The 14,167-nt window shown below is 41.8% G+C and overlaps 1 protein-coding gene across 14 annotated transcripts in view; it reads right to left on the reverse strand.

Moving 5' to 3' along the window:
* IFT122 (intraflagellar transport 122) overlaps positions 1 to 14,154 on the reverse strand; it is a 29,183-nt gene extending 15,029 nt beyond the window's left edge. For 6 of the 14 annotated variants that reach the window (XR_014934761.1, XR_014934760.1, XR_014934758.1 and 3 more), the window contains exons 1-17: positions 14,042 to 14,154; positions 13,609 to 13,675; positions 12,673 to 12,757; positions 12,237 to 12,315; positions 11,386 to 11,462; positions 10,934 to 11,000; positions 9,757 to 9,903; positions 9,263 to 9,442; positions 8,509 to 8,584; positions 7,775 to 7,966; positions 6,854 to 6,992; positions 6,028 to 6,230; positions 5,431 to 5,568; positions 4,623 to 4,787; positions 3,965 to 4,162; positions 2,228 to 2,368; positions 558 to 611 (exon numbers count right to left, since the gene is read on the reverse strand). Coding sequence is in view for 8 of the 14 variants with exons in the window: in XM_085516673.1 (XP_085372799.1) it covers positions 558 to 611; positions 2,228 to 2,368; positions 3,965 to 4,162; positions 4,623 to 4,787; positions 5,431 to 5,568; positions 6,028 to 6,230; positions 6,854 to 6,992; positions 7,775 to 7,966; positions 8,509 to 8,584; positions 9,263 to 9,442; positions 9,757 to 9,903; positions 10,934 to 11,000; positions 11,386 to 11,462; positions 12,237 to 12,315; positions 12,673 to 12,757; positions 13,609 to 13,675; positions 14,042 to 14,082 (2,049 nt within the window). In the remaining 6 variants the exon portion in view is untranslated. Of the gene's footprint in view, positions 1 to 557; positions 612 to 2,227; positions 2,434 to 3,964; positions 4,163 to 4,622; positions 4,788 to 5,430; positions 5,569 to 6,027; positions 6,231 to 6,853; positions 6,993 to 7,774; positions 7,967 to 8,508; positions 8,585 to 9,262; positions 9,443 to 9,756; positions 9,904 to 10,933; positions 11,001 to 11,385; positions 11,463 to 12,236; positions 12,316 to 12,672; positions 12,758 to 13,363; positions 13,413 to 13,608; positions 13,676 to 14,041 lie in introns of those variants that run through there. The other 8 variants (XR_014934762.1, XR_014934759.1, XM_085516674.1 and 5 more) reach the window with 4 other exon arrangements.
* Positions 14,155 to 14,167: the final 13 nt, after the last annotated feature.

A 14,167-nucleotide genomic window follows, 5' to 3' on the forward strand; every position in this document is an offset into this window, starting at 1 on the left:
CCATGTGCTCATAACAGATCACTACTGTCTAGTGAGATTCTATCAAGAAGTGTGAAAAGAACAAGAAGTCCCGATTAGAGCACAGCAGAGAAGTAAGGGATCCTAAATTCTATTTCCAGTTGTCACAGACTTGTCATGAGAACTTGAGCTTGTCATTTTATTTCTCTGGGCCTGTTTCTGGCTCTGCAAGGAGGAGATAATAGTAATTACCTACCTCCAGGGGGTAAGGAAGAGCTTAATTAACTCATGTTTATGAAGTATTCCATACTAAGCTCCATTAGCATAGTAGCATTTTACCAATTTTTAATAGAATACTGAATTCTTTTCTAGTTTTCCAGAAAGTTTTTAAGTTCTCCCACCATGCAGTGCCCCACATCTACATGTTCTGCAGTAAGCTGCAGCCACGTGCAGAACTCAGGCTCCCTGCTCACTGGGACTTTTCACTCCAAGCACACCCAGCAGTCAGAAGTGCTGAAGGAACAGACGTCTCTTCAGAACAGAGAGTACTGTTTTCAGCACAGTGCATCTTCGCACACTACCCCTTAATATTCTCTTACCTCAATGCTGCTGATCAACTCTAAATATCTAAGGTCTCGTATTCTGGTAAATGCCTGTGGAAAAAAAAAGGAATCAACTAACTTGAAAAGCCAGGAAATCAACAGAAGGTGGTAACACATGCATAAAGCTGTTTTCACGCAAGTAGAACAGGCAGAAATCTGCTGCTTTTTGCATTGGTGCAGTCCCTGACCTGATGGGCTTTTACTGCAATGGGGGCCCCTCAGGAGTTACAATAAACAAGATGAAGGTTAGACCTAAATGGCTGATCACCAAAACCAAACAGCAGTGCTGGGCACCAGCAGGTACACACATCAGTCCCCAGGAAAAGCAAAATGCCTTTTCCAGCACCACATAATGCTATTCTGGCTATTTTACAGCTTTTCTAATTCAGTGTGAGGCACGACACACACACACACACACATTTAAAGAGGCTGTTAACGAGGCATAGCAGATAACCGCACGGACTGCTGAAGCAGACTGAGTATGATTCTAGTTTTTATACCACTCTGAAAATTCAGTCTAGAAGCAGCCAAGGGAGAAGAAAGCAAATCAAAAGATGATACTGTGAGACGGTGTAATGTCTTTTGCAAATGGAGATAAATGTGCAGCCCAAAGTCCCAGGCGGCAAAGTCACGTGTGAGTTACAGCAGCTTAGCACTTTTCCTTGTCAGGCATAAAAAAAAATAGAAATTTAACTCTTCAGACTGTGTGGTTTAGACTCATAACTAAATTTGTGCTTAAGAGGGCACAGAATATTCTGCTTACACCAGATCAGACTAGAAACTGTGAGAGCCTTTAATGTCAAGAAGCTGCTTTTGTTCATATTAATCCGCTCTAATTCTAAGAGGGCACTGCTTTAAAATTCCAAGGAGGCACTGAAAACTTCTTTTTAAGGCCATCTATTGGCATAAAATCATCTATGAAAATGAAATTATTGGCAGTTTCCTTGCCTCCACTTTGGAAAAAAATAATTAGGTATTTCATGCCCTAAAAAAATTTATGTTATTAAAAGATGTCCATCATTACAGTCCATTCCCTGCCTATTTTTAGAATGTTTTGTATTTCATACAATATTTACGACATTGAACTCAGTTTGCCCTCTCTTACTTGAGAAAAGATGCTGAAAGAAAATGGGGAAAGTATTTTAAGCCAGAGAAAAATGTGTTCTTCAGTATACACCCACCTATAGACTACTCATAAAAACAAGGGGTTCCAGGTAGAAGGAGATGAAAAAGATACATCATCATTGAGGTCTTCTAAGAAAGCTAATGCATAGGTAACAATCAGTACGAAATCTACACGTTTAAGCTAAGGTTATCTTCAACACTTTGTGGGGGGAAAAACAAAGAATACAGACTTGGAACGGCAGGGAAGGGGAGGGGGAAATTCAGCTCAGAAATTCTTAGCTGCCACCTGGTGGTGAGCAGCACCGCTCACCAGCTCCCACTTCCCTCAAACTGCCCTGCCCATTTTTCAGCAGAAGAAAGAAACCTTTTCCTCATATTGAATTCTGATTTTGAACACGGCATTTACCTAGAAACATAAATTGGGTTTCTGTTTTAAAATGTCATCTCAAGACCTTGTTTAGTGTATCAACGACTGAGATTCTCACACACAACTAAGAGTAACTCAGAGACACCACTCACTACCCCAGCAATTACTGCTTTACCTTTTTAGCTGTTTCAAACTCCAGCCCTTCCAAGGCTTCCATGGCCAGCTCTCTCCAGTCAGCATCAGTTACTCCCAGACATGCAATCTGATATGCTTCCTTGAACATTTTCCGTTCCAGATATTGATACATGGGCGCAGACTGAGGATTTCCATCAGAAAATGTGCGTTAGAAAGCATAACACTGAGTGGCATCTGTGCAGTTCTCTAGATACAGTGAGAAAAAGTTACATCCCAATTGCAACCGGTACAAGCTCCTCAGAGAACAAGCAATTACCACTGCATCTTCAGACCAGTTTGGTTAATTATATTCTAAACTCACCCATCTTGAAATCTGCAGCTCCTAGCATATTAGAAAGCAGTTAATGAATGCTTCTGATTCCTCTGAGTGCTGAACATGCTAGATAAAATGCACGATGAGTTGCTTTTTTAAAACAAATAAACAAACACACAATCAATCTATGAAGTCAGAGTAAAGGCAGAGGTAGTTTGTTCTTAAAGGCTGCAGCAGCAGTCCAGGATGAAGCATCCCTGCAAATACTCCAGCACAACAGCAGAGGTGCCACAAGAAACTGGCAAACTCCAGACAAAGGTATTCTCACAAAAGTGACACTCTGAAGCCCAAAGACACTGCCCACTCTTACTGACCTGCTCTAGCATGGAATTCAGGAGGGAAACCAACTGCTGCAGGCTGGCACAGACAGAACAGGGCTCACAGAAGAGCTTGTGGAAGTTTGGTGGCCCTGCCAGGCAGGGGGGTTGGAACTTCATGATCCTTGAGGTCCCTTCCAACCCAGGTCATTCTGTGATTCTGTGATTCACGGATTGGCAGCTACAGATCAAACCTTTTCGATGAGCAGAGAGCATTTCTGCTTGCTTAATTCTGGGTTTGCAGCCACAAAAAGCATGCAAATTGACCTCTGCTACATTTATCAACTTATCTGAAAGTTGTATATTTTTGGTACTCTCTCCCACCAAAAGCAGAGTTTTGAATAAACTGCCCCTACAACACTGCACAAAAATGTCGAGGCATATTAGTGTCTTGCAGCATGTTAAAGACACATTAAAATAGCACACTGGACTTGGGAGATCTGGCAGCTACCAACCATGCTGGACAGTGCAGATGACAGTGAAGGGATCAGCACAGTTCTGAGGAACAAACATGGGTCTAACAGTGGTATTGTCCATTAATTTAACAGAAGCACAGAGCCCTTTGCCTTCATCAATTCTGAATTTCAAATACTGCCAAACGTTTGTGCAGAAATGTCAGAAGCCAGTTGTTGGGTTTTTTTCCCCCCTTTTTCTTGTTTGTTTGTCTCTTGGACTGCTTTAATCAAACTAAAAGGCACAGCTGAGGTGTTACCTAAACACACCTAGACAGAGCAGGGCTTGGCGTACACATAGAAACATGAAATGAGAACCTGAGGAAAGGTACATGGAGAGCCCACAGTACAAATACAGGAAGAGGTAACACTCACATCATAAACGCAAGAGCCAAAATGGATAGAAGTGCATTTACTATTAGAAAAAGTGAAGTAGAAACAACCACCACCAACAACGAAAAGGAAATTAGATTCATTAGATTGTGCATTACATCTTAAGTGGTGATAAAGAAGGTTCAGAGTGGCGATTATTTTGGTAGTAGAATACTGGAAAATTTCAGAAGAGCTTCTTCACATCTTAAGCATTCACGTTTAAGAAATGTAAAGCAACACACTTAATGAGATTAAAGGCTTACCTGCGGAACTTCAACAGCTGACATAGAAAAAACATGAAGACAGAAGATCTTGGAGCCGTTGTATCCCACAACAAAGCCTTGAAGTTTTTGCTGATGGACAGGGAAGTTACCAGCTTTGATATTGAGGTAACCCCCTCCAGAAAAGCAAAGCATATCCTCACACTGAGTATTCCAAGCCACACTATTAGCATTGGGTTCCTAGTGAGCAAAATAATGGATGATCACAATAGATAAAAACACATACCCTTTTCTAAGAAATATGTATCCTTCAGCTTGAAAATTTGACCTACTGTAGCCATGGAAGATGTGACAAAGAAAGGAGTTTAGGCTTTATGTTAATATCTGTGGTAAAGCCAAAATGCTCCATAACAGTAATACTGCAAAGAGAAGCAGGACAGAGATCTAAATTAACCCAACGAGGTTCAGGTGTCCTTTATTCAGCTGTTGCTTACACATCTCCCATCTTCTACTTCCTTGCCTACCAACTCCAAAACGGAGAAACAGATAAATCCTACAAAACGTGATGAATGGTTTCAATAAGTTCACTGTGTTTCTCTGTGTCAACATTTTGGTGAGTTCTGTGCTCTCGGTCTCTTCCTGTCTGTGTGCCATTGTGTGTCTGTCCTTGGACCACAGACAGAGAGAGACTTAATCTTACCTGGAACAATAGCTCTTTGGTATGAATATCATACACGAGGCAGGTGTCATTTTCATCAACCACTGCCAACTTGTTTCGAGATGCACTCATATCCAGACAGCGCACGGCTGTGGATTGCTTCAACAGGACGATGGCAAAGACATTATCAACAAATATCTTCAGAATCTGGATATATTCAAAACCATAGTCAGTCCAAGTTTTTATTCCTTCAACTAGAAATCACAGTGTGCACAAATGCTAATGCTGCAAAGCATGCAGTGACTGTTCTTCTTTGCAGAAATGGTGCATTACAATTAGAAAAGTGCTCCAAGGTGTCTTGAAACTCAAGACTTGTTTCCACGGCATACCCTAGCTTACAAGGCTATACAAACACAACATACACGTCCTGAATTCTGTAATGCCCCACTCAAACAATTACATGAATATACAGCTATAGGAATTAATATCTGATATGTGAAGGACTTCAAATTCCTTCCCAGTTCCATTCTAAGAATCAATACTTATGAGCTCCACTTTGCTGCTTCCAGTGCACGCACACATATACACCACTACTCCTCCCAAAGAAAAACCTTCCATCAGTTCACTAAGACTTCCATTTTTGTCAGCAATGTATCGTCTTCAAAATCAAACAGGTTTGCATGAATTTTGTAACCAGAGAGAGAGAAATACAGAAGTAATTCATTTTTAGACACAAAATGAGATTCTGTTCAATAAAATATTTCGTTGTGAAGGAATATGCTACTCTTAAAGTCTCCCCCAGAGAAAGAAATAGCATTTATTTGCTGCAGAAAGACACATTTGGCATTACCTGCCCATTCTTCAGCCCAACTAAGAGGCCTTCTCTTCCTGGAGGTCCTCCGATTACTTTGATGTAACGGATAAGAGACTCCATCAGCCACTCTCGTTCTTTAACACCACTAAATGACAGGCACTGCAATCTTTTCTCCTAGATACAATAACATACAAATTGCATGGAGGGAAAGAAAAAACCTTTCTGCCTCCAGTGTTTGTATTTAAATCTATACTACCATGTGTGCCCATTTTACATAAGAGTGTCAGAATGTCAGTCAGTTTAACAGGATGAATTCTTTAAGGCTTTTCAGTACTATGACAAAACAAACAAACAAACAAGCAAAACCAAAAAACCAAGATACCATCCCCTTCTTAACAGCTCTCCCCACCCACACATTCCCCTTGGTGCCTCAGTGCTCCAGAGACTTTCAGTAACACAGAGCTACCTGTGGCACACAGCAGCTATTACTTAGCACAACAGCACTGTGTTACAACAGCACTACATGCAGCACTATCCAGTAGTATAACCCATTGCTGTTTTTCCCCAACTTTTTGTACCAGCTATTTGGACGGCTATCTTCAAGTCTGAATCTACCCATTTTAAGGCATATACCTGGCATAAAATAATGTGATCCGAGCATACAACCAGCAAGTTACATTCAAACTTCTTTACTATCTTTTCCTTCACACGATAATACATGTCTGAGGAATCATCCGAATACAGCTCATAAATCAGGATTTTCTCTGGCATCTGGATGGCTAATCTGTTCTTGTAGATGGCGATTTTCTTCACCAGCTCTCTGCCTTTTATTCTAACTAGAGGGAAAAATAAAACACTGTGTAGGCTATCAGGAAAATAACAGACTAAAAAAAGAGAAACACAGAGCTCAGTTGGAACTGAATCTTTCTGAAGCATTTGAACTTAAGAGCAGATTGCAGCTAGGATACATCAGGTTTTTTTCTGCAACCACGTAATCTTCTACCTATGTCATAATTTATTAACCTCTACTGTTTTTGCAACAGCACATTCCAGAACAGCACCCTGATCCCTTGCCATAAAAAACCACTGAACACAAAGAAATAAAAATCAGTACAATGCACAGAGGCTGCAAGAAGAAAAAAGTTGCCAGATGTAACATACAATTTTTTGGTTTTTTTTCTAATCTTGGTTGCAGAGATTAAAACCTTCCTTAAGAGCCTCCCCCTGCCCAGTGTCCTTTCAAATCCCTCTATCTTTCATTAAGCCTGGCAGTGCTGATTTCACAGATTCCAAGTGTGTATTCTCATCCTGCAAAGATCTTCATTCTTCCTGTGAAGTTACAACAATCTGCCTGGTACATGAAGCATATACTCCAAGCAACCCGATGGATACTTATTTAAAACCAACCAACCAACAAGCCCACAGCAGAATGTCAGTAAAGGTATGACCTCAAAGTTACCTTTTTGCTCTGTGATGAGGTGCTGGACAATAACATCAGTCATGCTGTCTCTGTAAGCATAGCGATCTTTATAAAGGCCATGAACAGTGCTGAAAATCAACTGATAAAACGATATTGTTCCATCCTGGCAGCCCACTGCCTGAACACAAGGAGAAAACTATTTCAGTGAACAGGTACATATAGGTAAGACTTGGCAAAACATGTAGTATTCATATGAGAATTATGTTCCATTTCCTGCATAAGATATAAATATAGACTGAAAGCAACTACAGTTATGTGTATTCAAAAAGCTGCAAAAGTGCTGTTCAACTTTGCAGTACAAAGTGAGGACTGATGCTATCATAGCTTATACATATGCTGTGTGTTGCTTTGGTTTTGTTTTCTTGTGGTGCTTTCCAGTGTATCCACCTCCCACACACACCCTTCCCCCCCCCCCCTTTTTTTTTTTTTAAATCTGCTCTGCATCTCTTAAATTTGTGTATCAGCACAGAGTGCAGCATTTACAGTAATAAATACCCTGTTGGTATTTCCCACAAAGTATAATGCCAGAAGCTCATACAGAAACAGAACTCAAAACTTTCTTCCTCTCATGGAATTCAGTTTCATCAACCTGGAAGTCATTAGCTGTTCTCTGCTGTGTGCTGTTAGTCTATTTATTTTTATTTTTTTAATAAATAAAATTCTTTTTATACCAAAATGCAGCTAATTCCTCACAACCTGAAAGCAGGCATTACACTCATTTACCAACTTCTTGCAATCTTAAGTTTTAATTTTAGAGGCAGCTTTAGAGCTCGCTAAACACTGCTTAGGTTCTGCTGTCTCAGTAGGGATATACAGATTAGGCAAATGAGTTTGAAATGTATGGCCTTAGCTTTCATGGCAAACTGTCTGTGAAAGTGCCAGTAAAATGTACCTACTCACCACATAGTTAGAGTCTGGTTTAGCTTTGCAAGTCCACACCCAGCTGCTTTGCTCTCCTATGGTTCCAAGACGGACACCATCCTTTGTGAAGAGAGAAACTTGTTTATCCGAACCTCCCAGTAAAAGGTACTCTCCCTTAGTAAAATAGCTCACACAGCAAGGGTCAAAATTGAGCATTCTGTCCTTCCCAATCTACAAGGGAAAAAATAAATACATCAGCAGAAGGGAAATTTCATACTTTTCTGAGGCCACTAAAACAGATGAAAATAAACACAAGGATCCTCTTGGTGGGACCTGCTCTCACTGAGAACATTCTCAGCTCTCCAGCCACACACAACTTTTTAATACCCTACATCCATCAAGCTTCCAAAAGGCAGCTCTAAATCAATCCCTCCACTTTCAAATCAGCCCACTCAGGGTGTGAGCAATCAAACAACAACCAACTGGCTGAAAGAAATGCAGAGGTCCTCTAGGAATCAGTCAGCTGTAACACAAAAGGGATCAGAGCTACAAGGTCTTTAATACAAGAACTGGAAGACAGCAGCTGAGTTGTTGCAGGGGAAATGAGCCAGAGGAAAACTTGGTTAAAAAATACTGAGTCATAAAAAGCACTGGAAAATAAAAAACATTTAATGTAGCTAGCAAAGCATGACTATAGGAACACTTTGAATACAGGGCACAGAACCAAAGCAGAAATACCCTGCTATTCCCGACTGCACTTCCCAAAAACATACCTGCTTGCCACTGAGCTGATAAAAGGAAAGCCTCTGACCCCAGTCTGCCACAGCTAAAGTATCGTTGCGTTCATCTCTGACAACAAAAAAGGCGCATGGTCACGGCAGTTTATCCATACGTTTCTCAGGGCAGTAGAATCAAACAGTAAGATAGCAGAACATATTTCAAATTCCTCATAAAAACCTCTACAAAGTGGAAGCACAGCAGAGATGCCCTGACATTTCAGCTGAAGAAAACAGCTTGAGGACACAAAATTAAAATCTGTCAACTTTTCAGGAATAACTGCAAAGTTTGACACAGCACTTGATGCTCAGCATGTAAGAAGTGGGTACAGTGAAGCTGCACCTGTACAGCAGGCACAGATCCTGATCTTAGGGATCTACACAGGAGTACAGAGCCACTGAGGCATCAAAGCCAACACTGCTAAGCAAGATTGGACTGTGACTATCAGAGCACATGGCAGGAGATGAAATGGCTCCTGCAGGACTGGGGCAAGCTGAGGAAAGGCTTCAAACTGGTTAAGTGCAGTGAACCAGAGAAATTTATTACCTAAGAAATGTCGTCATTAATGCATACTAGTGGAATAAATTAAAACAAAAAAGACACTTAATCCAGAATTTGGTAACTTTTGAGTTTTGCACCATGCATAAATACCTTCTGCTTCTGGTCCTTTTAGCAAATAGCTCTTCTACGTTACGCATGTATATATATGTACATAAATGTATATATGTTATCCATTGTAGTCTCACTCACAAGCTGAAATGCATAGCCTCTTCTTTCTCATTGTCTTCTACCTTTTCCTCATTATCCTGCCCACTGCCAGGCTTGGGTTTCAATTCTGGTATCTCCTCTAACTGGCTGTTATCTGACTTCTCTAAATGGCCGTTATCTGAATCTTCTTCATCTGCTCTACTCCAAAATGTCTCCCATCGACTGCAATAGCAATTGTTTATTTACATATGGCACAGTAAGTGCAAACAGCCCACCCTCCTCTCCCCCCAAAAAAGCTGAAATCCAACAATAAAAAAAATCCAAATCCACGTTTCATGATATCTAGGTGGAATTTGTTCCCATTTTCTTTCATGTAATGAACAGCTGACAAAGCCCCAACATGTAACCTCAACAAAAGGTAACATCCCATCACCTGCTGTGAACCTGCTCCAGCAGGGATGCAAGTCAGGCCTTTCTGCTATCAATAAACCAAGGACTAACCAGTCAGTGTGGAAAAGGCTGGGATGATTATTTACCTGGATGGATTCCAACAGATGGACCATATTGGTGATGAGCCAGCCCCGGTACGCTCTATTTTAACTTTCTCATCACCATTTTTATTCCGTATGCTGATGACTCCGTTGAACATCCCCAAAGCAAGGTACTGGCCATCGTTTGTCCAACTGATAAAACACACACGTACTGAAGAGAAAACTACTAAAACCAAGCATCAGGAAGGCAGAATGGTACAGCATAATCAAATAGGCATGGTATATTGAAATACATTGTTAAAGGGAGTTCTGGAATGGAGCCAGTAATCCTTAGAGTTAGTTTGTTTACCAATCTAAATCTGCATTTATGGCAACAGCATGCAATACAGCAAGAGCTTTTTATTACATACATGGATTAAAAAAAGGTGGAAAAAACAACAAAAAAGTTATCATCTGCTTGTGGTGTTTGTATCATGTACTAATTAATAGATGCATTTTGGGGAATGAGAATGTTGGCAGTAGACCAGGCTTTTCAAAGCCACATCTGGAAGACTGAAACTGCATGTGATGGGGACAGGAGACACCTGCTTTCTCTTCTTGTCTCTACTGCAGTTAGCTGGATGACTCCAACAAACCTTGCTTCAGGTTCTGCAGAGGAGTAATAACACCTTCTGCAAATGCCAACAACATAGAAGATGAACAGCTCTATGAGAAAACTATACTCATCTTTCCTCTAACTTCATTTCATTGCTACTGCACAAGTTGGCTAAACAGATGGATACAGACGTTCAGACACTTGCACAAGACCAGAGCATCTCTCTGATACCTTCCAAGGAGTTACATATATATTGTATATATTGAAGAATTATATATATACTGTTGTAAACAGTACCTAATAGAAACCAAAACCCTCTGCTATCTAAAACAAGGACAAAGAAAGAAAGACAGCTCTCTGAGAAGACAACACAGGAATGAACAAATCATTTTTTATAAATATCTGTCTTATTTCTATCTGAGTATTCTTAATACTACTCTAATATTTTAATTATGAGAATGGCAGAGTTGCATGAAATGTGATGCTTCTGAACAGCAGCTTAGGAGAGCCTCTTTCCTGCTGGTTATTCTGTCTCTAGTCTTTAGCTATTTTGCTTGAACTTTTTTTCCATAAGCCTGCATACTATTTTAAACTGCTTGTATTGAAACTAACTTAAAGAACACTTACCTGCAGCAGGTTATCCTACTGCTGGCTTTATGTTTAGAGACTGATTTCTGTTCAGGCGACCATAAGCCTTGATTAAAACAAAGAAAAAGCTGAAGTAAATGACAAGAAAACTTTCACCAGTGTTCAGATTAGAAACTTCAGAAGGAACAAAGTCTCACTGCTGGGACATTTAAATACAGACTACGCAAACAGTATAGAGGAAAAAATAGATCTACCTAATACAGAGAAAGGGTCCCTCTGGAAAAATCACAGTGAGAATGTACATTTTATTCTGGAACAAATCACAGTATAGTCCTTCTCAACTGATTTTTAGTGATACATATGAGCAATTTTGGGCAACATCTTGTCTCTCCCAGATAAAGAGAGCTATGTGAACCTGTTGATAAAGCAACCAAGCTGTAAAACTTGTACAGAATTTACAGGTTTAATGGAAAAGTGAGAAGAAGACATACCAAAATCACTGGAAGAGCAGGATGCCAACTGATGAGTAAGAGGATTGTATGAAACGCACTGTATAGAGTCATTATGCCTAAAATGAAGTTACAATCACATTTCAATAAATCATTCTTAAACGCCTCTTTCTGACTTTCAGCGAAGTAGCTGAAAGCTCTCACCAGATGGCAGAAATAACTTGATCAGCTTCTATTACATTAAATTAATCCAGTTACTGTAAACTAAATCAACAATAAATTCAAAAAAACACTGTCATTAAACAGCAGGATGAGTTAAAGTTCCATCAGGATGAGTTAAATACGTGCATAAATGGTGGTTTGTGAAATGGGACTAACAGTTATACCCGAACTCTAGAATAAGTGTCCTTGTGTCTTCTCCTACCCAGTGCAATGTCCTGTGCAGAGCAACTAGCAACAACTGTGCAAGTGCATTCAGAAACAATTTAAGATGTAGCTGAAAAGCCATGACATAAAAAAAAGCCAAAAGAAAGGTGAAAATATACCGTGTGGAAAAGCTTCAGCTTGGTCTGTGACCTAGATTAATATTACTTTGATTTATTACACAAGAACAGTAATATTCTATTTCATTCCATTTCACCTTACAGAATTCCCCCAGTTCTTTGCCAGCCTTCTAAATACATCAGAGATTTATCTAGACTTCTCACCCTCATTTATGCCTTTAATTGCTTTCCTGCCTCATTCACATATTTCATCCACTCTCTTCTCTCTCATATTACTCACCGGCATTTTCTCTAACCTTAGTTAACCTTCTTCCACCTCTAACATCACTTACTGTCTGAGAGCAGAACTGAATAATGAAGGTTTGCACAGGATTGAAAGGCATCACTTACGTGTATTTCAGAATTCCTTCCAGCTTTGAAGTCCAAATAATCACACTTTTATCAGCTGAGCCAGATGCAAAACGTTTGCCTAGGAATTAAATCCAATTTAAATCCCATACATAAGAATTCCTTACTCACCCAATATTAAACAAAAGAGAGAGCAAGATGTTCTTGAACTTGACACGGCTCAAGCCATAAAGAGCCCAACACTGCAAGTGCCCTGGGGTGTGGCTGCACTTCCCCAGCTACATGAAACCTCAGAGGCTTTTTTTCATGTAGAAGAAGCTCAACCATACAAACAACAAAACCAACACATGCACACAACATTCAAAGTCCCCTTACTAGAACAACCCCGTTTTTTTTTTTATCAATTTGCCATAAGGAATGGAAGATATTACACACTTTACAAACCAGACTAAGAAAGTCCCACAGAAGTGATATTTACCATCTTTAGCATAAGCCACACAGTACACAGTGTCCTTATGTCCCTTCAAAGGTTGAATTAAGGTTCCATCAGAAGTATCATATACCTGTACAAATAACCAGAACAAAAATAAATCACAATGAGGAGTATGACACAAAATTACCGAAGGCCATGATTATACATTTTCTTTGCTCTTTGCTTTGTTACAAGCAACACAATTCATGCAGAACAAGACACCTGAAAGTATAAAAGCAGTTTTCTATAACAAACAACACTGTTCTAACACTTGGCATAGAAGTAGGCCAGCACTAAAAAATTACACACACACATGACATTTCTAAACAGCTCACTGGGCCTCTGCCTTTTAGCTTATCCCTTTCCTTTCTTGTATTAGATGTTTACGTACAATAAACTACTGGAAGGGATCATCATTATATACACCACACTGCCAGCACCAGCAGTGTGAAGGGCTGTGTGCTTCCAGCTCACAACAGCACATGCAGCCATCTGCCACCCAGCCCTGCACTGCCCACAGCCTCACACTGCAAGGGAGGACCAGGGCAGCCCTGGGCTGCTCCTGCTGGAGCTGAGCTCACATTGGCAGCCCTGGAAGCTGATAAGCTGTAATTGAGGCTCAGCTCAAAGCTGTAAGGTGAGTTTCTTTCTCGTCTTCACAGGGATTGTCGTGAAACTGCAAACAACACGCACTTACTGACTTGCGATCAGTGCTACACTAATAGCAGTGTTTGCACGCCGTGCATTGCACCACGCTGAGCACACAGCGCTGCCATGCCGTGCATTGCACCAGGTCGGGGTGAAGGCTGGCAGGCTGCTGGGAGGTGTGAGATGCTGCGGTACCACAAACCCCGCTACACCTGGGAACTGCAGCTCACAACAAGGCCCGGAGCCGCCCGCAGCCCGACCGCACTGCGGGGCAGATGACAGGGGCTGTCCTACCAGGAGCCGGTTGCCGGCGGCGATGATCAGCTGCGTCCCGTCCGGCTTGAACGCGAGGTCGTAGATGCTGGGAAGAGACAGCAAGTTGTTGTCGTTGATGTTTACGGGCTCATCCGATCCCTGGGACCCCCAGAAGCAGCTCCCGCCCCGAGGCCGCCCGAGCCCGGCCCCACATAACGCTGTCAGCCCGGCCCCACATAACGCTGTCAGCCCGGCCCCACATAACGCTGTCAGCCCGGCCCCACATAACGCTGTCAGCCCGGCCCCACATAACGCTGTCAGCCCGGCCCCACATAACGCTGTCAGCCCGGCCCCACATCATAACGCTGTCAGCCCGGCCCCACATAACGCTGTCAGCCCGGCCCCACATAACGCTGTCAGCCCGGCCCCACACAACGCTGTCAGCCCGGCTCTCCCCGCCGTCCCCGCTCACCAGTGCTCGGCCCTGTCCCGCCATGTGAGGGCTGCCCGCATCCCGGGCCCGGACCGCGCTCGGTCGCCGTGTCGGTGGCGCCGCCGGCTCCCCGGGCAACGCGCAGGCGCACTGAGGCCCAGCGGA

This window comes from Coturnix japonica, chromosome 15 (genome assembly GCF_054131305.1).
Source record: "Coturnix japonica strain WE chromosome 15, WE-NBRP24, whole genome shotgun sequence".
NCBI classification, from domain to species: Eukaryota; Metazoa; Chordata; class Aves; order Galliformes; family Phasianidae; genus Coturnix; species Coturnix japonica.